The sequence below is a fragment of the Podarcis bocagei genome (assembly GCF_964188305.1).
Source record: "Podarcis bocagei genome assembly, chromosome: 14".
Taxonomy (NCBI): domain Eukaryota; kingdom Metazoa; phylum Chordata; class Lepidosauria; order Squamata; family Lacertidae; genus Podarcis; species Podarcis bocagei.
The window spans coordinates 52,917,805-52,938,803 of NC_138139.1; the positions used below are offsets into that span (position 1 = coordinate 52,917,805).

General features: G+C 46.0%; 1 protein-coding gene across 2 annotated transcripts in view; it reads right to left on the minus strand.

Moving 5' to 3' along the window:
* Positions 1 to 5,963: 5,963 nt before the first annotated feature.
* The window catches only part of IQCE (IQ motif containing E), a 42,183-nt gene continuing 27,147 nt past the window's right edge, over positions 5,964 to 20,999 (minus strand). For both annotated transcript variants that reach the window (XM_081169521.1, XM_081169522.1), the window contains 9 exons: positions 20,387 to 20,442; positions 19,198 to 19,379; positions 17,897 to 17,999; positions 15,585 to 15,749; positions 13,804 to 13,827; positions 13,156 to 13,278; positions 11,323 to 11,450; positions 8,772 to 8,893; positions 5,964 to 7,509 (listed from right to left, as the gene is read on the minus strand). In XM_081169521.1, the coding sequence (XP_081025647.1) occupies positions 7,346 to 7,509; positions 8,772 to 8,893; positions 11,323 to 11,450; positions 13,156 to 13,278; positions 13,804 to 13,827; positions 15,585 to 15,749; positions 17,897 to 17,999; positions 19,198 to 19,379; positions 20,387 to 20,442 (1,067 nt within the window). In that variant the 3' untranslated portion in view covers positions 5,964 to 7,345. The remainder of the gene's footprint in view (positions 7,510 to 8,771; positions 8,894 to 11,322; positions 11,451 to 13,155; positions 13,279 to 13,803; positions 13,828 to 15,584; positions 15,750 to 17,896; positions 18,000 to 19,197; positions 19,380 to 20,386; positions 20,443 to 20,999) is intronic.

Genomic DNA, 20,999 nt, shown 5'->3' on the forward strand with positions numbered 1-20,999 from the left:
GGGAAGCAACAGTTACAGAAGGGGGGGGGGTGTCCTTGAGGCAGCCTCTCTGTCAGCATGTTAAAAAGCAAGCCTAATTTGGAGGTGGGGGTAGGTGCACATAGGAATGAACACTCTCAAGTGTGTCCAATTAGAAGCTGCAACGGGAAAGAGAAAGGAATACAAAACTCATTGGCATCATTTTAAATGTTTGTCTCATTCTCATAAGAAAAGCCCTGCTGGATGAGACCTGCAGGTGGTGAAGGCGATGTCTGCTCCCAGGTCACCTAGGTACTAAGGCATAGCTTCCCTTACTATGGCAAGGCACATTGTATTTCCATTTAATTCATTTACCTCTATGGCTATAAATTAGCATATGCATTTTTGTAATGCAAATCTGTCTCATTTTTTTGGTGGGGGGGAGGTTGATGCATTTTCTCTTTTTTGGCAGTATGCAAGCAGTTACCCTGCACACACCAACTTGCTCCTCCGCTAGCAATGGATAAGATAACATTTGCAAGATGGCTCCATTTGCCCACCACAGACATGAATCCGGTTGCAGAGGAATGTCTGTGTCTCTCCCTTAGGAGCATAATGACCTTGTTGCCTTCCTTGATGTCAAGATTTTTAAATGGACTTCTACCTTTGAGGGAAAGCCCTGTCGCAGCAGTGGTTGTAAAAACTCGTGCAAGATGATGCCATATGGTGATATGACTGCTGATGAGTTCTTTCTGCATGATGTGCCAAAGGCATATTTATTCCCTGTGCGCCCCCCACCCTCACGTGGACCAGCATTTGAGGAGTGGGTTTATCTGTGTTGTGATTTCTCCATGAGAGCTATCAAGATTGCAATTCCACTGCAAACAGCCCACATTTGGGAATGATACATCGTTATTTCCTATGGGTTTGTCCCTATGGTTTTGTACAAGGCCAGAAAAACAAAAACACACACTCTCTTTTGTGTTTATGGAACGTGACTCTCGTTACTGGAGGCAGGGAGCAGTGATTCCATAGCAGCAACCTCACACAATGGAAACCTTCAGCCACCTGGATGCGGATGCCTGTTTTTAATTAAGACCCCTGAAATATAGTTCATGCTACATCAAACTATCTAGCAGTTGCACGATGTGGAACTGAGATCTCAGCAAGCAAAAAATGGTGAGGTTGATTATTTATTTATTTGCATGCTGTTCCCCTGTTTGTGGCAAATGCCAGAAAGTCAGGCTATGACCTTAGCTGCGCCAGGGGATTAGTCAAGAGGAAGTCAGAGAGAGGTCAATGCACCAGATGTCTCCTCAGCACTGCTTTTGGCACCCTGCTCTACTCTTACAACAAACGCAAAGGTTGAAAAATTTCAGCTGTACAAACCAGTCCTTGGCTATTTACACTACCAATTTTTTTTTTTTTTGGGGGGGGTCACATTACTCCCTACTGAATGAAGCATCCTATGACTGTATGGGAGATTTCACAGGGCCATCCAACTTCCCGCAAGAGCTCATGCAAGTATCCTCCGGGGTGGGGGCGCCCAAACCAAGGCAGAAAGCTTAAAAGCTTTTTCTGTGCTGGGTGCTGCTTTGGTTACATGATGCAAAAAAGGTTTATAAGCTCTCGGCTTTGCCTTGGGGAGCAAAGCCTGCTTGGCAGACAGCCTCTGGGAGTGCTGGGCCTGCTCTCTCTCACCCCCCACCTGCGGGGCAGTTCCAAGATTTGGGGTACATGCCGCTTGGAACCATAACTTTGTGTAAGACGTGATTGTACTGTGCATATATTCCACTCTGGCCCTGCCTGATTTTGGGCGTCTGTATCTTTGCCCTATGAGAAAGGGAGGCAGGCAGCCTAGTGGTGTAGATTATGTGGGTCTAGCTACTGATCTGAAAGTTCCTTGAAAGTCACAAAATCATAGAATTGTAGAGCTGGAAGTCAGTGGTCACGGGTTCAAACCCTGGCATCTACAGATAAGACAGGAAGAGACTCCTGTCTGAAACCCTGAAGATGATGCCATTCTGTGTAGATAAGACTGAGCTAGATGGGCCAATGTTCTGACTTGGAATACGCCATCTTCCCGTTCTCCAAGCGTGTGGCACCATTTGCTGCTCTGCCTCAGTAAGCACAATGTTCTGAGTTGGCCTTCACCCCCCCCAAAAAAAAAAACCCCACCATCACTACCAGGAATAAAATCCACTTTCTGTCCCAGCAGCAAGCCAGTTTACCGGCTGGCCATTCTACCTACACCTTTATAATGTCAACTCCCTCATAAACCCGAAAAGATTAACAAGCACCAATCTGAAAGCGACTCAGCTGTCCTGCGGAAATGCAAACCTCTCCCCCTCACCTCTCGCTCACACATGCTTTGTTCATGGCTCTCTCTTACGGCTTGCTATTGTGGGAAGGAGGATCTGGTTCCATCAAATTACTCACACTAGTAGCTCCCCAGGGACTGGAGTCTGGGAAACATTTTGCTCCTGTCTTGGCCTTTGTACACACTCCGAGTTTTGTATGAAAGCCTGGGGTTTTGCCATGGACTGCGGAGGTGCCTCTGAGCTGCAATTACAGGCTTCCAGCCTCCTCTCCCTGCGCATCAGATGTATTCAGCCTATAGATGCAAGTATTCCCCCCCTCCCGCTTACGTCATTGACAGTGCTTAGCCGTATATACAGAGCTGTTCAGGAATCATATCCAGCCTGCGCACCAGAGCTACCTTCTGCGCCCCTGACAATGTGACTGGAGCAGCGGATGGAATTAATTTACCTGATGGTGTAAACCTCTCTCCCGATTGCCTGGGCTCTGGACAGCTCCCAGCAGCTGCCTCTGGAAGCCCTACAAACAGCGTTTCCACTGATGGGATTAAGCAAAAATCATCTGCTCTGTACCGTAGCCATCCTTTTTGGCTGCCGGTCCTGGCATGAATGATAGCAAGTATCAGATAGAGAACAGATTTCTGTCCCCGACTTAACAAGCATTCAGCATAAGCGAGGGAGCCAATTTCTCTCTCTTATGTAGAGGGGCGTTGGGGGGTGGGGGCAGAGAGACGCACTGGAAGAAGAACAAGCAATATCTTCCAAAGGACAGAGCTCTGGACTTCATGGACGCATTAACGGTAACCACTTGCCACTAAAGAAAGGCTACCTTTCCCCCTCCCGGCCTGCGATGCATTAAAGTTGTCGTAATGACAGCCCAGAAAGTTTTCCTCTTTTGTCTTTGAAAAACAACGGAAATCTCAGAAAGGTTGAGGAGCCCCAGCCAAGATGCAACGTTCCCATCTTGATTGCTAATAAGCAGGCCGGTAAATGCAGCAAAACCCCAAAGGGGAAAGACTGCAGCCAGAGGGCAATGTTCCAGGAATGTCAGTCATAATGGTGGTTTGGAATCTCCTTCTTAAGATGCTGCAGGCCAGTGAATGCCAGCTGCCGAGAAGCAACCCTCAAGAGGGGCTATTGCATTCCAATCCTGTTAGTTGGGCTTCCCAAATGTATTGGACTGGCCATTGGGGGGAGCGGAGTGCTGGCCTAAGGGGCCTTCAGCCTGACCCCGTAGGGCTCTTTTTATGGAGGAGACGGCACTTAGTTTCATGATAGTGCAAGTGGCAGCATAGGCCGAAGTTTTGGCACAGACTATCAGAAGCACCCCACAAAGGTAAAGGGACCCCTGACCGTTAGGTCCAGTCGTGGACGACTCAGGGGTTGCAGTGCTCATCTCACTTTACTGGCCAAGGGAGCCAGCATTTGTCCACAGACAGCTTCCGGGTCATTTGGGCAACATGACTAAGCTGCTTCAGGCGAAACCAGAGCAGCGCACGGAAACGCCGTTTAACTTCCTGCCACAGCAGTACCTATTTATCTACTTGCACTTTGATGTGCTTTCGAACTGCTAGGCTGGTAGGAGCAGGGACCGAGCAACAGGAGCTCACCCCGTCACGGGGATTCGAACCGCCGACCTTCTGATTGGCAAGCCCTAGGCTCTGTACTTTAGACCACAGTGCCACCCGCGTCCCTACAGCCCACAAAAGAAGGAAGAATTTCCTCCAAGCCGGTCCTGAAGGGCTGGGGACAGGTTTATACACAGCAGGCTCCATCCTGCTTTCGCTGTGTGAGCAAGCAGGCATCTTTGCTTCCAATTTGAAGAACAAAAAAAATATTAGGGAGATTCTGTGCATTAACTCACTCTCACACACCGAAACTCCACTGAATGTATTGTACAAATGGTTACTGGTTTTGCTCAAAACAAATCGAACTCTGACTGCAACCCTAAATACATACACTAGGAGCAAGCCCAACTTGATTCAATGGGGCCTGCTTCACATGCATAGGATTGTGCTGTCGGTTTACTGGGCTTCACCTTCCCAAGATCCACTTGAGTGTTTGCAGATATCCATTGTGCCAATATAATAGTTACATCCCTGGAAAAGACCCTGATGGTGGGAAAGTTTGAGGGCACAAGTAGAAGGGGACAACAGAGGACGGGATGGTTGGACAGTGTTCTCGAAGCTACCAACATGAATTTGATGAAACTCTGGGAGGCAGTGGAAGACAGGAATGCCTGGTGTGCTCTGGTCCATGGGGTCATGAAGAGGTGGACACAACTAAATGACTCAACAACAACAATAGTTACATATCCTATGGCATCATTTCCCCCCATCTGGCAAGAATTTAACCACTCAGCTAATGGCTTGCCAGCCAGATCCACACACTACAGTGCATGACACAAACCATGAAAAGCACTGCAATATTTTGATATACGTTTTGATTTGTAAACATTGCTGGCAGGGGGTAGGTAGCTTTCTCTGATCCCTACAATAAGACAGATTTTTGTTGTCACGCAAGTGGATCATATATGCTGCCACCCCACACACCGAATCCCCCAAAGAAACCATGTTGATTTGTTCCAAGGAATGATGTACAGCAGAGGAGGCAGCCCTTGGCTTGTGCGGCAAATCTGTGCTCCACTATCCCTACTGAACTCCAGAAATGGGTGCCATGTTTTTTCCTCTGTTTCACCTGTATGGACAGTAAGTCCCAAAAGTGTTTGCTATGGTGTTGTGTTGCTGTTTCATGCTCATTCTGGAACAGTAAAGGGCTATTTCAAAATATATGAGGAAATCTGTCAGGAAGCATCCATTCATCCCCTATTTACACATTCAGCAAAATCACGTGGCAGAGAACTTCTTGGGCTGTGCCACTTTAAAATGCAAACAAAGGGTTATGTGTGCTTTTTTGAATGATACCTCAAAACAAACAAAAACCCAAGATTTCCCATATGTTGGAAACTTGAACATCAGAGAGTTATGCCAGAGGTGTGCGGCATTAGCTTTCTGCTTGCAAGTGTGTGTGCAGGAGCAACCCCACATTTGCAGGATGAAATTGTACAATCCAGGAAGAGTTCTATGAAGAGATTTTTGTAGAACATGTAAGTTTTGCGGCAAGATTTGAAAAATAGCTCCCCACAACAGCTTCTCTACCCGACATACCCCCGCAAGACGTAACAGGGAGCCTCTGAGTGCTACAGGTAAGGAGAGCAAGGTATTTCATGGTACTTTGCAATAAAAAATGTCTCTTAAGGGCACAGGCAGCAAAGCTAACGCCACTATGCTGATGGTGACATTCATCCTTTCCTCTGGTATGAAATGGAAAGGCATTTCCAAGATCTTGCAGCAATTCATGCTTGCCTGCCACTTAGGAAGTGGTCTTACTCATGCAAACCTGTCGCTTAAAATAGGGATGAGCACCAGAGTATCTGGGACTTGCCTTTTGGGCGGCACAGGGCAGAGTTAGGTTTGGAGCTGGGGCTTCTTCCTCCTCCATTGCAAATGTGGGGGGGGTCTGATAAGTGGCACATGTACAATCAGCAGGATGATCAATGGGCAACAGCAGCCCTTCCATCTTACACTCCAGAAGGCGAGCAAAGAAGATGAGTGATTGCCATGGCTCCTGAATAAATCTGAATAATTCATCAAGTCACAAATAATGACAAGACAGGAGACTGAAGCATCCTCCTCCAAGCAGGAACTGTAATTTAGATTCCCAACTTTATCTGCAGTAGCAGCAGCAGTGTTCAGATGGACTATAGCTCAGGGGCAGAGCTGGGCAGGCAGAATGTCCCGGGTTCAATCTCAGGCCTCTCCAGTTGAAAAGGAATAAGGAGCAGGCAATGGCAAAGACTTTCTCTGCATCAGGATCTTGGAGAGCTGCTGCCAGTCAGGGTACCCTCTCCTGGGCTTTAGAGACCAATCATCTGACTGAAGAACCTAGGAAGTTCTTTCATACAAAGGTGATTACACAAAGCTACCGACTGAAATGCAAGCGCAAGGCAATTCTTGGTTTGGGGCAAAATGAACACTTCTGAGAAAGAGAGAGAGAGGGAGAGATTATCTATGTTAGTTAAGTATGGTTGTTAATCTACCACAGGTTTGGAGATAAAGGCTCATCTCCAGTGAAGGAGCAGGGAGTCTTGCGGGAGAGCCAGAAGATAATGAAGTCTGGAGCCTGTTGATTTTATATTACAGTGGTACCTCAGGTTACATACGCTTCAGGTTACAGACTCCGCTAACTCAGAAATAGTGCTTCAGGTTAAGAACTTCACTTCAGGATGAGAACAGAAATCTGGCTCCGGCGGCACGGCAGCAGCGGGAGGCCCCATTAGCTAAAGTGGTGCTTCAGGTTAAGAACCGTTTCAGGTTAAGTACGGACCTCCGGAACGAATTAAGTACTTAACCTGAGGTACCACTGTACTTAGCAAAAAGCTTAAAGCCAGACTTGACTCCTAGCCCCTTCATCTTCTACAATTTCAGTGAGTTGTATCTCCCCTTCCTGAACATATCCTTTTGTTCTGGAGTCTTTGAACAAGTCGGCTCCAACTGATTTTGGTTCAAGAACCAGGCAAAGCTCAGAAATTCACAGGGTTCCTGTGTTTTGTGCCAAAGCACTGGTCCCACAGAACTGTTTGTTTAAGGGCATCACTACCTATTACAAGGAAGGCGCCCTCACCTTTTAAGGACCTTGTACTGGGGCGTCCAATTGCAAGGTGAATTGGCATGGCCAAAAGTTGGGTACAAAACATGAACTGTGGGAAGCAAGAATAAAAGATAACTTAGAAACAACAGCCGGAGATGGCTTGGGGTACCAAAACAAGTTTGAATTCCTACCATGCGGACCAGCAGGGGCAGAATTTGCCAGTACCTGTGAATTATAGGGAAATGGATCTGCAAAAGATGCTCTCCCCTGCCCCTTAGGAACCACCTCGCAAATGTGGTCTTAACCATCTTTAGCTCTTTCTCTCTCTTTCTTTCTCCTTTGTGAAAAACTAAGCCGAGTAGCATAGCCTGGACAACTTCACCTCACCAAGCAAGACTAAAATGTCCTTCATTGTCACGCTAGGAGTGCAGCAGAGAATGTGACAAATGGCTGGTGAAATCATGAGATGACGCTTTCTTCACTGGTGATGGAGACACTGTGATGATGTCATCCGAGTCATCCGACTGAACTTCATCTGCAGGTGGCGAGGGAGAGGGCTGCAGCTGATCACGGGAGGATGTGGCTGAAAGAACAACGAACGAAACCGGAGAGTGGATAAAAATGGCCAAAGTCTTTCTGTTAAGAATAATAAGGTTTCAGAATGGGTTATGAATAATTTTGATTGCCCTTTTCTGTTTCCACGCTGACACAACCTCTCATGCACAAAAGTAAGGCAGGCATTAAACCAATCATCAGGATTTACATGTAAATGAGAGAATGCTCCACCTTCTCTCCTATGGCACTGCACTACTTCCTCATTTTGAAATATATTGCTTTCCACTGCATCAAAATACAGTAACCTATGACTTGATCAAACCATGACGCAATGCATTAAGCCCTGCAACACAGGAAGGGAGGAGGAAGAGAGCATGCAAGCACAGAAAGTCTCCTGCATGACCCTCCAAGCCATGGTTTGGAAGATTGCCCCCAATGCACCCACAGGTTCTTCTGGGACAAGATAAAAGCAGTCTCTAAGCAGAAACAGAAGGAAACCACCAATGAATACTAATTAGAAAAGTCATCCATTTGGACATTAGCAATTCAACTCCAATTCAAGTAATAAATAGCAGTAGCACAATAGACAATCTATTTCCCCCCAGTGTGATGGCCCCCTTTATATGTTTGAATTACATCTTGGGCTGCTGTTTTCTTCTGGAACAGTTAAGCAATTAAATAATGATAGTTATTAACCTTCACAACAACCCTGTGAAGTAAACAGTAATTGATACCTAACTCAGAGGCCTGTGCAAAAAACAAAAATCAATGTGATGGAGTGGCTGTCGACAAATAAAAGTTATAACAACTGAAAATCAATGAAGCCGTCACTCTGCTGCAAGATTGAATACTGAGCCCCTATTTAGCCTCAGGTTTGTTTTGAACTCCGTTGAGACTGAAGACTTGGATGATGCCTTCCTAGAACAGATTGCCAAACATTCAAAAAGGAGAGATCTAGTAGTCATGGGGAGGCTTCAACCACCCCAATATCTGCTGGAACTTAAATTCTGCCAAGAATGTAAGGTCCAACAAATTCCTCCATTGCCTCACTGACAATTTCATTTCCCAGAAGGTGGAAGTAGCAACAAGGGGGTCATCTATCCTGGACCCGGACCTCACCAACAGGGAGGAACTGATTGACAAAGTGGAAGTACCGGGAACCTTGCTGAGCCTACTGTACACAGCAGTCCCCTTTTTGGACAAGATTAATTAGAACCAAAGTTCAAGGGAGACCACTGCAAAAACGTACGATTGACTATAAGCCCAGACTGGGGAAGTAAATGAGATTACCATGAACAGCTGAGGTGAACGCTAGAGGCGAATATTTGAATGGAGACCAGACTGGCTTCTTCTCTCCACTGTCAGGAGCTGCATGGCTTGCTCTCTCATCTCCAGGACCAGGGATCAGAGGCCTGCAAAATATGTGGAGAATTGGCAAGAGTTGTAAAAATAGCTCCCAGCAGAAATTGGGCCCAGAGTCAGAGAGATCCAGCCATAAAGGAGGAGACCTATGATAATAACTAGCACAGGCCTGAGGCTTTAACTCAGATGCAGAGGTTCACTGGTAGGCAGGCAGGCAGGCAGCCATTCTGTTACATTCATCATTTTGTTTAATCTCCATGTGGAAAACATCTAACGTGACTTACACTATGTTGGGCGGTACATTGTGGAACAGGCATAGAGAAACAGAGCAGGCCTGAAGAACCCAGATCTCTGCGTTCCTGCTATTTGAGAAAGACACTCCTCAAAGACAGAAGACAATTTTGTAACACCTTGAGTGGGAAGGTTTTTCTGGCATAGTCTGTTAAATGGCACCTAAATGTAACACACACCTTGGGAACTCAGGATGGGCCACCTGCTTAAGACTCAAGCATTATACTGCTACATTTATTTATTTATTGCCTGGGTTTTAGATTGCCTTTCAAGATAAAAATCACCTTTACACAAAAGTAAAGGGCACAAACAATCAGTGCTTTTTTCTAAAAAAAATGTTTAGGGGTACTCTCATTTTGACTCAAGAAAATCACCATTTTATAGTTCAAATCAGGAAAAATAAATACAGTAAGTGGGCAAAAGTACAAAGATTCACAAAATGTTTAGGGGTATGCGTCCCCCCAGAAGAAAAGCACTGAATATAATACACAAGCAATCCTCCCGAGGTAGTTTATGGTAGTCGGAAAAACAACATAATATGCTTAAGATAACAAAAGCAACAGCATTAAAAAGTTAAGGCAGCGGCAGCAAATAATTAAATTAGATAAGAATACTAGCAGTAGAGAAAACAACTTTAAATAGCAGCAGCAGGTACAGCATCACATACCACCCGAAAGCCGAGTGGAGTAAAAAAGATCTCCAGGGCCTTTCTTTAATACCACTGAGGAGGGCGAGGCAAAGGCAGGAACTCTGACCTCCCTCTGCCAAGCACCAGTGATGGAATGGGATGCAGCATTGGTTGTCATAGTCTTAGAGCAAAGAGGCTGTGCTGACACATGCTGCTGTGCTGCAGAAGAGCTGCATGGATCACATCAAAGGTCCTGCCACTTCACTCTTTTACACAGCACAAAAAAGTGTCAGCCATAGTGGTCATATCAACCGCAGAAAAAAATTATATGCAATGTTGTTTGCAGATGACACGGCCTTGACACATTATACTGGCCAGGCAGCTACGACGATGGCTCACCTCTCCAAAAGGGTACAGGAGAATGTGATGCTAACAAGACAGGCGAATGCCAGCGACAACATCAATATTTAAACACAACATCTACCGACATATATCTTTATATTAAAATAATAATATACAAAAGGTTAAAATGTATATTAAAATACAAAAGGTTAAAGGGATTAATTGTTGTTGGCATCTGTCTGTCTTGGGAGATATTGGAAGAGTGCACCTTTGGGGGGTGAAGTCAAACCACTGGAAGGTTGCAGTGCCTGCTGTGGCTGTAGAGACTGATGCAGGAGACATGTTTTGTTGCAGCTGGGGCAGATGAAAGCCTCTGGTTGTGTTGATGCAGGTGTAACATGGCATTATAGTAAAATCATCCAATCAAATCACCATATTATCCTAAAAAAACCACAGCTTTTGGGCAGCTACAGCAAATCCTGTAACTCTGTCATGAATTTCTCAGACTCAAACAAAGATAAGTGATTTTCGCTTGATCATCCCCATGAGGTATCTTATTTGACAAATTCAGGATATACACAGCACTTGAAATCTTTAAGGTATTGCTCAACCTTTAACACACATGCCACTATTATTTCCCATTAGAAGAGGCCGGCTTGCCTACTCTAAGGAGCACAACAAATCATTGTGGGGCACATGTGGGATTGGGACCTAGGCCAGTTAGGGCTGATCTACGCTGTCAGCAGGATCACATGGAATCATAAAAAAAGATGGAAACAGCCTGGAATTCCTTGTGCAGGTAAACAAACCATTTCTGATCCAAAGTTGTTTGGAACCATTTCTGACCCAAAACTTAGTGGGGCAAATGAAGGACCTTCTGAATCTTTTAAATCACTTCAGAAAAAAAAAGCTAATGTGCTCTTGTTTTCCTTTTCAGACAAGCTGCTTGATGTTCTGGAACAACGTTGCCTGGCATCTGGGCTAGACTGTGGAAGACTAAATGGAAATACAAAGGAGGGGGAGAGGGTGAAGACAGCAGAAGAGTTGAACAGCATGGGAGAAGTCAACAGTAGCCTCATCGTCTGCAGCTCCATTTTGCTGGTGCAAATATTGTTATACTGTTTGGCCCAACCTGGGCTCCAGCTCACGATCTTCAAGCCATTGACAGCAAGATCTGTGAAACTCAAATCTCATTAGAACAAGCCACTCCTGGCTTACCTTTCCTCAAGGTGGGTGCGTGCCGTGTGAGCCCTGAAAACGGACTGCACAAGCCTCACAGCATCTTCTTCTGCTTTGTAATCAGCAGCTGTTTGTGAAGAGCTGGACCCACGAGACGAAAGTGAATTCTAGGAGCACAAATAGGAACAAGGTGTTGGCATTCAATATGTCAATTGGCAAGTGAACAGATTCTGCTGTTTCTGACCTCAAAGCATTCCTTATCCATCAACAGAAAGAAAAAAGAACTGGCCTGCTTTTCAGCTGTAGTAGTTTGGGAATGCCAGTAGATTTCTGGGGCTGCCAATGCAAAGTTGCTCCAGCCTTCTTACCGCTTGCTCAAAGAGAAATTTGGCATCGTTGATATATAAATATGGGAGAACAAAGGAGCAAGGATGCAGGCTATCAAATATTCTGGCCTTTAGATGAGACACCTCTGGGTTGAGAAGCAGCAGCTTTCACTAGGCTGGCTGAATATGGAAGGGATTCAGCAATTTCCCAACACTGAACATTCATTTTAAAAAAAATAATGTTTGCGGGCAGAGAAATTAATATATTAGGTCCCCCAACCACATACTGTATTCTAGTTCTGTCCATGGTTATCGATCACTGCCAAAAATGCCAATCAACCAAAAGCAACAGCCAAATCAAGTTCATAAAAAGGACCTTATTTTCTTTTTTAATTTTTATTTGTTCAAACTACTTATAAAGAAAACATTATTTTCTTAATTTGGTCCTCCTCCTGCATAATGCAAGAGCAAAATTAGGAAATGCTGGCAGGAAGATTCAGACGTTATTCAAGCTTGTTTCACAACAAGATCTCAACAACAAATTTGGTTGGTCACTTGACAGTAAACATCAGAATGAGTTTAGCTTTAACTTTTTAGCAGAGGAAAAGCCACCTGTTGTATAATGCTGGAAAAATGCTTTTACCCATAGATTTTGGTTAAGGAAAGAATGGAAAAGTTAAACATGGGCATAAGGAGAACAGCCCTTAGAAGGATGGGATAAAACAGCGACTTCCAAGGAACAGAAATGCTGTCATCTTATGTCAAGCGAAGGGATGCACAATGCTTATACAAAAGTCTAGAAACAGTTTATACTTAAAAGGAGTTTATTGGGCACTGATGGCTAGAAGCCCCTAATTCAAATGGTCTCTGACAGCTTCTAATGGTTGGTAGTTTCTAAAGTCCTGGGCAACTACAGCAATTTGGGCGCAGCCTAATTCAGAGGCCATCTACCCTCTGAATACAGGCTGCTGCCGGGCAACTGAGGTGTCCGAGGGCGGGGGGGGGGGAGAGGAAAAAAGGCTTTTATGTCCTGTTTGTGGGCTGCCTAGAAGCATCTGGTTGGCCAGGGGCTGGACTAAATGGACCTTTGGACGGATCCAGACCTTTGGCTCTTCTCCTGTTAAAAGGCCAGTTTGCCCTCCTGGGGAAGGGGGGAAATGTCAACAATAAAATAGTAAACTGGCTTGATAGAGACACGGGATAAATTTGTTCCTATTTGTTTTAAACTAAATCCATGTGGTTTTGATTTTATTATTAAAAGGTATATAAAGACAAGAAGCAAACAAAGCCAACAGTCGAAGTTCCAGTATTATAGCAGGACTAGAGCTTGGGACAATGTTCTTGAAGCTACTAACATGAGTTTGACCAAACTGGGGGAGGCAGCGGAAGACAGGAGTGACTGGCGTGCTCTGGTCCATGGGGTCACGAGGAGTCGGACACAACTAAATGACTAAACAACAACAAAAGAGCTTGGGATCCTGTTCCTTTGCCCTGCAGAGCATCTGCGTATCAGGGGAAAACATGCTGCGGCTGCATCTCTACTTGCCCTGATAGTTGCCTTGTGTCCTGTTCGAGGCACGCTGGGAGAGTTTCGACCTTGTGCGTTAATTGATAATAGTTTCTGCCGAGCCAAGTGTCCCCTGAAAGCTGCCTGGAGCACAACAACCGCCTGAGAGAGAGCGCAGGGGGGAGAGAATAAAATGAATGGATGTTAAGTCCCTTGAAAGATGGCAGCTACACATTCCATGCACAGCCCCAGGAAGAAATTGTGTTCTATAAAGGACTATTTTCTTGGCTCTATAAAGGTATTCCTGCCAATCACAAGGCAAGCTGAACTACTGATCTCCAATTCAAAAGTTGGTCCTGGCCAATGAAAGATAAAAGAAACCTACTTATGCACAAGTTAATTTGGAAATTCACATACAGTCAAATCTGCTGAATGAAATCACACCTCAGCAGCTAACATTTCATTGGCAAGGCTACAATTAATGTCTTGGGTCTCCAACTACCCATTAGACTTTGCCACTGATATGAACATCAGATTCATGTTTCCAGGTGATGCAAATTGCAGAAAAACTGCACAAGACCTGAATGACTGAGAACAGAAGCAATTGAAACTATTAGTTGTAGGCCTGCAACCATTAGATTAACTTTTAAAAAATCAATTCAACTAAGAAGAGTTTACATTACTCACCTCATCCAGTGCAGCCCTGTCAATCTGAAATGGATAAACATTGGACTGAAATGGAGCCTTTTAAATTCTTTTCAGCTAAACTTGTTCATTCTACTTCTGGATTTGGTGTATGCCCCTGGTGCTCAGAGGTTCATCAAACATTTTGTGTTTTATATCACTACAATTATTTATACCTTGGTTTTGCGAACAATGTGTTCCAAAGCAGCTTGTGAGGAAATGCACAAATACAACAATAAAAGAGATTAAACGTATATTGATCTTAGATTAAGTCCAAGTTGTATTCCCACCCGGGGTAATTCATATTCCTTGGTATTATCTGAGCAGTTATGTATGACCATAGGACTTATGTGGAGCCTAGCCACTGGTCCACCTAGCCATGTCTGGCCAGCTCTGACTGGCAGTGGCTCTCCACGGTCTCAGACAAGGGTATAATGTCTGCCTCTCCTCCAGGACATCTTTGTAGATAATAATAATAATAATAATAATAATAATAATAATAATAATTTTTTAAAAAATTATTTATATCCTGCCCTCCCCAGCTGAAGCCGGGCTCAGGGTGGCTAACAACAATAAAATAATACAACATTCTAAAATCATTTCATTATAAAATTAATTCAAATCAAATTGATGGCAACCATTGGGCTAGAGTTCTGTGAAGATTGCCAAAGGAGGGAGTCAGGCTGTGCCCTAACCAAAGGCCTGGTGGAACAGCTCTGTCTTGCAGGCCCTGCGGAAAGATGTCAAGTCCCGCAGGGCCCTTGTCTCTTGTGACAGAGCGTTCCACCAGGTTGGAGCTGCAGCCGAAAAAGCCCTGGCTCTAGTTAAGGCCAGCCTAACCTCTCTGTGGCCTGGGACCTTCAACATGTTTTTGTTTGAAGACCGTAAATTCCTCTGTGGGACATACCAGAAGAGGCGGCCCTGTAGGTACGAGGGTCCTAGGCCGTATAGGGCTTTAAAGGTTAAAACCAGCACCTTAAACCTGATCCTGTACTCCACCGGGAGCCAGTGCAGCTGGTATAGCACCGGGTGAATGTGATCTTGCAGCGAGGACCCCGTAAGGAGTCTCGCTGCGGCATTTTGCACCCGCTGGAGTTTCTGGGTCAGTCTCAAGGGCAGCCCCACGTAGAGCGAGTTACAATAATCCAGTCTGGAGGTGACCGTCGCCTGGATCCAGGGACGCGGACTTATAAAAAATATTGGGGAGGCCCGGGAAAGCTCATGAATAATAAATAAGCTCATGAATATGCAAATAAAGTGGGTGGAGCTTTTGCTCGGGAGGGAGGGCAGGAGGCATGCAGCCCGACCCTGTGCATTTTGGGCTGGGGGAGGGGCGGCGATGGCGCTCTGCTGGAGGGGCGCCGGAGATTATTGGGGGGGCGGAGCCCCCCCAAACGAATTTTTGAGGGGGCTCGGGCCCCCTCAAGCCCCATGGAGTCGGCGCCTATGCGTGGATCAGTGGCTAGGTCAGGGCGAGAGATGGAGAGTGGGACCTTCTGCATGAAAAATGTGAGGCTCTGATAATGATTTAAAGCCCATTTGCTATATCCAGCATCCTTAACAACTGCCCTGTACAAGTACAGAAATCAGGAGCGGATGGTTTTTGTTTTTAAAGAGAAAAGGATAGATTTGAAAGGATGTTGGCATTTGAGTGGTGAGGAGGTGCAGAGTCTCACATGCCAAAGGGTGTCACTATCATCCCGGTTCCTCCCGTCCTCCGATTTCTGTACTCTTCTGCTCCAAAAATATACCTCCCCCTCCCTTTGCAGCTGAAAGAGCATCACCTTGGTGTGGTAGGCCTTCCATTGTCTCTGGATGACCCGAGCAGCTTGTTCCTTTCTGTGATGCTCAGGAGAGCAAGGAGGTGAGCACTCCAAATCTGAACCTCTGAACTTTAGCATGTATGCTGGATTCAACGGTCGCCAGCTGGGCTGACATTTCTGCAGGCCCTTAAAATAACATTGGAGAAAGTATGAATGGAGAAGCAGAAATCCAGAGGAATGGTGATTGCTGCTGTCAAAGGGACAGCTTGGAAGAATGGAATGCTACCACCAATGAGCAACTGCTTGTGCCAGCGCTGCAAAAAACAAATGTTTTTGTTGTAATACACACACGCACACAAAACCTTAAAAAGGTAAAGGACCCCTGACAGTTAAGTCCAGTTGCGAACGACTCTGGGGTTGTGGCGCTCATCTCGCTTTACTGTCCACAGACAGTTTTTCCGGGCCGTGTGGCCAGCATGACTAAGCCGCTTCTGGCGAAACCAGAGCAGCACACAGAAACGCCGTTTACCTTCCCACCGGAGCGGTACCTATTTATCTACTTGCACTTTGATGTGCTTTCGAACTGGTAGGTTGGCAGGAGCAGGGACTGAGCAACAGGAGCTCACCCCGTCGCGGGGATTCGAACCGCCAACCTTCCAATCGGCAAGCCCAAGAGGCTCAGTGGTTTAGACCACAGCGCTAGCCGCGTCCACACAAAACCTTAAAAAGCCCCATAAACCTCTCAGAGAAGTGAAGATAAAAGGTTGGCATGCTGACCAGTTCACTTGACTACTATTCAGGAAATGTTTGAATTATATAGAAAGAACTGTTTGTTCCTAGTTGAATGGTAGTTCTGAGTCATGCACTGAGGGAGACGCCTTCTTTGGAGCCTACTCTCTATTCTTCATGGTTCAGGAGTTGGGGGTCCACAAAAAATATGGAGCAGTGCCGAAGGAGGACTCTCCCTCAGCTGTGCTCTTCCGCAGTGACTAAGAATTAGTATGTATCTGTTTGGACACACATGGCTCTTTCTGTTCAGATGCAACACTAAGCCATAGTTTGATGGAGGGGTGGGAAATGGTTCCAGCTGTTGGGCCAGATCATTCCTCTCACACATCTGCTGGTCAACTGACAGGTGGGCAGGATCCAGGTCAAGCCTTTACCTGGCAGGTGGGCATGGCTTGGCTGAAATAGCCTTACAGCCCCAATTAGGCCTATAAGTGGAGGTTCGGCATCCCTGGTGTAAAGGTAAAGGTAAAGGGACCCCTGACTGTTAGGTCCAGTCGTGACTGACTCTGGGGTTGCGGCGCTCATCTCGCTTTATTGGCTGAGGGAGCTGGCATACAGCTTCCGGGTCATGTGGCCAGCATGACTAAGCCGCTTCTGGCGAACCAGAGGAGGGCACGGAAACGCCGTTTACCTTCCCGCTGGAGTGGTACCTATTGATCTACTTGCACTTCGTGCTTTCAAACTGCTAGGTGGGCAGGAGCAGGGACCGAACAACAGGTGTAGTGTTTCATAAATGAGCTTGCTTGAGTCTTGGGCTTGCATGCTCGCTCCTTCCACCCTCCTCCTCTGATGCAGGCATGAGAAGATATGAAAGCACCTGCTTCCTGGCTTAAATTTGTTGCAGCTTCTCATTACGTCTAAACCAGGAACAGCAGTTAGTTTGTAAGAATGAAGGGGGTAGGGGGGAGAGACATATGCAAGAAGCAAGAAATTGGAAGGATCAACAAATGAATGAGGGGGGAAAGAAGTCATGCAAACATGGAGGAAGAATGTGGCAAAGAACTGAAGGAGCACAATATTGTAAGAGGAGAAGAGAAAGAAAGGAAGGATTGGGACAATGAGAGAGTTAGTGGGGAGAAGAGGAAGGAGTAGATGGAGAGAAAGAGAGAATAACTGCCAATTCCAAGCACTGTGAGAGCCAAGGCAAAAAGATGGCGTTGCCTTTCAGTACAGAGGACTTTCCTGCTATTAACAAATCAGTGAAGGAACAAGCGGGGACAGAGATTTCCCAGCCAAGTTACCAGCAATTAAGTGTTCTGTCTCCACTCACATCCCTAAGCTACACATTTCCTCCAAGTCAGCCTTAGCTATTAGGAGGTCATACATCATTCTCCTTTAGCCACCTAGAGTAAGAATATAAAAGGCTCCCCCCGCCTTTCTTTCATACCCATAAAAATAAAATCCAATACTTGGCTGGAGGAAGGGTTTAGAAGGGATGCAATCTCTGAAATCCATGCCAAGCAGCCTGCACAGAAGTTTCAACAGAAGTCAATTAATATTAGGTGACCTGCTGTACCAAACATATCGAACTGTGGTTTTTTTACCTGGTTGGGAGGTTCTGTGGCATCAATTCCAGCCAGCCTACAGTTTGAATCTTGGTTTCCCTCCAGTTCTCCCACCTTCTCTGTCAGCTTCTGGATTTCTTCCCTGCAGAAGTACAAAACAAATCATTTGCACAGAGTTTCCAGTTCCACAGAACTCTGAAACCTGCAAGCGCCTCTACAAAGCACACAATGCAAGTAGTTGTTTGGGGTGTCTACTTTTGGAGGGGCGCACCAAGGAAGTAGCACGTGCAACCTCATGAATGGATCCTGAGGCACACCACTTGGATCTTGTGAATTTTCCAACACAGCAGGAGATAGGGGAAGGTTGGAGTAACTTGCAGAAGGACCCCTGAAACAAAACCAGGCAGGGCAACTGCTCTGATCCTCAAAGCAGAGGGAGGGAACAAATCCTGCTACATTCAGTCCCATGTTCAAAGTGAGGGTGCACAGCCACCACCTAGCCACAAACCTCTAACTCGCCAGCAGAGTCTTGCAAGAAAGAAGATGGGGGTAAGAGCTCAACAACCTCAGGGATTTGCCAAAAAATTGACAATGAAAGGACACGGTGCTAACAGGTCAACAGCCTTGACTGTGCCGAAATGGGAACATTTTGCCAGCTCTGCTGACAGCGCTTCTGGGCCAGAGTCACATTTGCTGTGAAGTCATGCTCTTGCGCAACTCCTGCCAAGTCTCTTTTGCAACTCCTAGTGGGTCTGACTCTGCAGGGTCACAGGCTCCACCAACTTGTCAAGGTTGTGGAGGAGGAACGACAATCATCCTGTGAGTAAGGAAGGCACGTCTGGCGCCACTTTTGTTTTACTTCTGGCACCAGATCAAGACGTGGTCATTCTTGCAGGCGTTTATGATTCATTGATTGTGCAGATGAAAACGGTAATAAGAAACCACTTTGCCGTTGTGCAGTTTTTAGCGTTATCCTCTCTGCATAACAATGAAATTGTTGTTTATATCCTGCATTTGTGTACCCTGCTCCTGAGATCAATATGATATACTGTATAGGGCAGGCTACAAATATTTTTAAATAAACAAACACACTTACAACTTCAGGTATTTGCTGTCAAATCTGGCTTTTGCACATATTTGTTGTGCAAATTTGCAGCATTCTTAGGGCCTGGATTTTTTTAAAGCACTTTTTAATTTTAACTGGGAGAAATGGCCAAATTAAAAATGCAGAAAGATTCTTGCATAGAGCACCAAAGGATATTCACATACATATGACTGTACCACCCAAGATTGCAACCAAAGGCAGCTGCGCTGTTTCTGGCGATATCTAGAGACTTAACTCTTTAGCAGCCAGTTGGTTCTGAAGGACGTCCTTTTGGCCTTTCAGTTTGTTCACTAGTCTACGAAGACGCTCACGTTCTCCTGGAGGGTCACCTTCCTCAGCAGCTGATTGACCCAACTGGGTGAGCAACGATGAAGTGCTAGTTTCTGAAAGCCTACCATTCTGCATCTCATCCATTTTCTGGAAATATGGAAAGGGAAAAGAGTGAGGCACATTATAGCATTATAGCAGTCTACTGATCTAGGGGCACACAAAACCCTGTCCTGGTGTGCAGAAATCATCTGTGGTCGTAGAACATTCAACCAGTGGCAACCACCAGCTCAACGCTCCAGAACAGCCATTCTCAACGTTAGGTTCCCCAGGTATTGTTGGACTACAACTCCCACTGGCCATGCTTGGCTAGGAATGATGGGAGTTGTAGTCCAGCAACATCTGGGGACCCAAGGAAGGTTGAGAAAGGCTGCTCTAGAGATCCAAGCAGTTTCTGTGGCTAAGAGAGGGTTGACAGCTGAAGCTGCTTATAAGCTAGACTCTCCTCTCAAATCATCATCACCATAAGCACTTTTTACAAAGAACTTTTGTGATTTTGGAACTAATCCAAGTGCTTACTCTGCACCAGGGGGACAGGAAATGTCTAGGCCTTTCCACCCAGCCCTGGAGACTCTTCCCAAATCGTGCCCCATCTTCTCAGGCCACCTCCCACACCAGCCCTATACTATGCCCTCCTTGGGTGCCCTCGTTTGCCTGCCTGGGGATATTTGATGATGCCTCTTGGTTCCCTGGATGGAAAATGCTTCTCTCTTGCTTTTACGTGGCTTAAGTGTAGGTAAGAGATGCATCTCTTGCTGTGGCCGCCTCTGCACCTGGCCAGGTTCACTGCTGGCATGCGGCTCCCAGGAGGTTGTGCAAAAGGGGATGCGTCCCTTGAGTTTCTCAGCCTTGTCCTACGTAGTCTATTCAACGAAGATGCCCAGTGACCCCCGAACAACTGCTCGGTAATGGTAATGCTCACATCCTAAAAATACGCCAATCGGCATTTCTTTCTCACACACAAACACCTATATAAGCAAGTTCCTTGGGTCTAGTCTCTTTGCAATAGACTGAAGCAAATGGGCCAAGGGGTTCAGCAACTGCAACTGTTTCTTTCCCAGCAGCGCTAAGATAGCGATCGGGCTCCCATCACTCACTTTCTCCAGCCTTGAAATCCGCCGAACCAGCCTCTGTCTGCTCCACTCAGTGTAATCTGGAGGAAAGTTAACAAGGTTTTCAAAGTGGAAGTCAGATTGCGAGAGACACAAATCCCCGAAAGGAGAGGCCCACAGAGCTGCAGGGCATCCGAGAGACGCTATTTATAAAAGCCGGAGCAGCAGATTAATCTTGAGATGTTTTGACATCCAATCAAGCTGCCTCTTGTTTGCTGAAGCTCAGGTGGGGCAAGGGAGCGACATGCCCCGGGTGCAAAAATGGACAAAATACCAGATAGTGTATTGGCAGTTATTAAGGCAGCTGTCTTTGGTAGTGCATCCGCTTTGGCAGGAAATAGTTAAGCAGGTTTTTGAGATGGGAGAAGAAAAGCAAGGCATCAGCCTGCACTGAGGATTGGGTAGGAGCCAAAGGAGCGTGTGGGTCTCCTGCTCACTTCCTTTGGCTAGTGCTAGAGGTGGCAGCCCATTAAACTGCTTTTGTCTGCTCCCTGGTTGCCCTGATTATTTCTGGCTCCACAAAAGCTTGTTTTCCTATGTTCCTGTTTGCACTCCCATCCACCCTACGTAAGAACAGTCTGGTCAATTATGCTCCAAT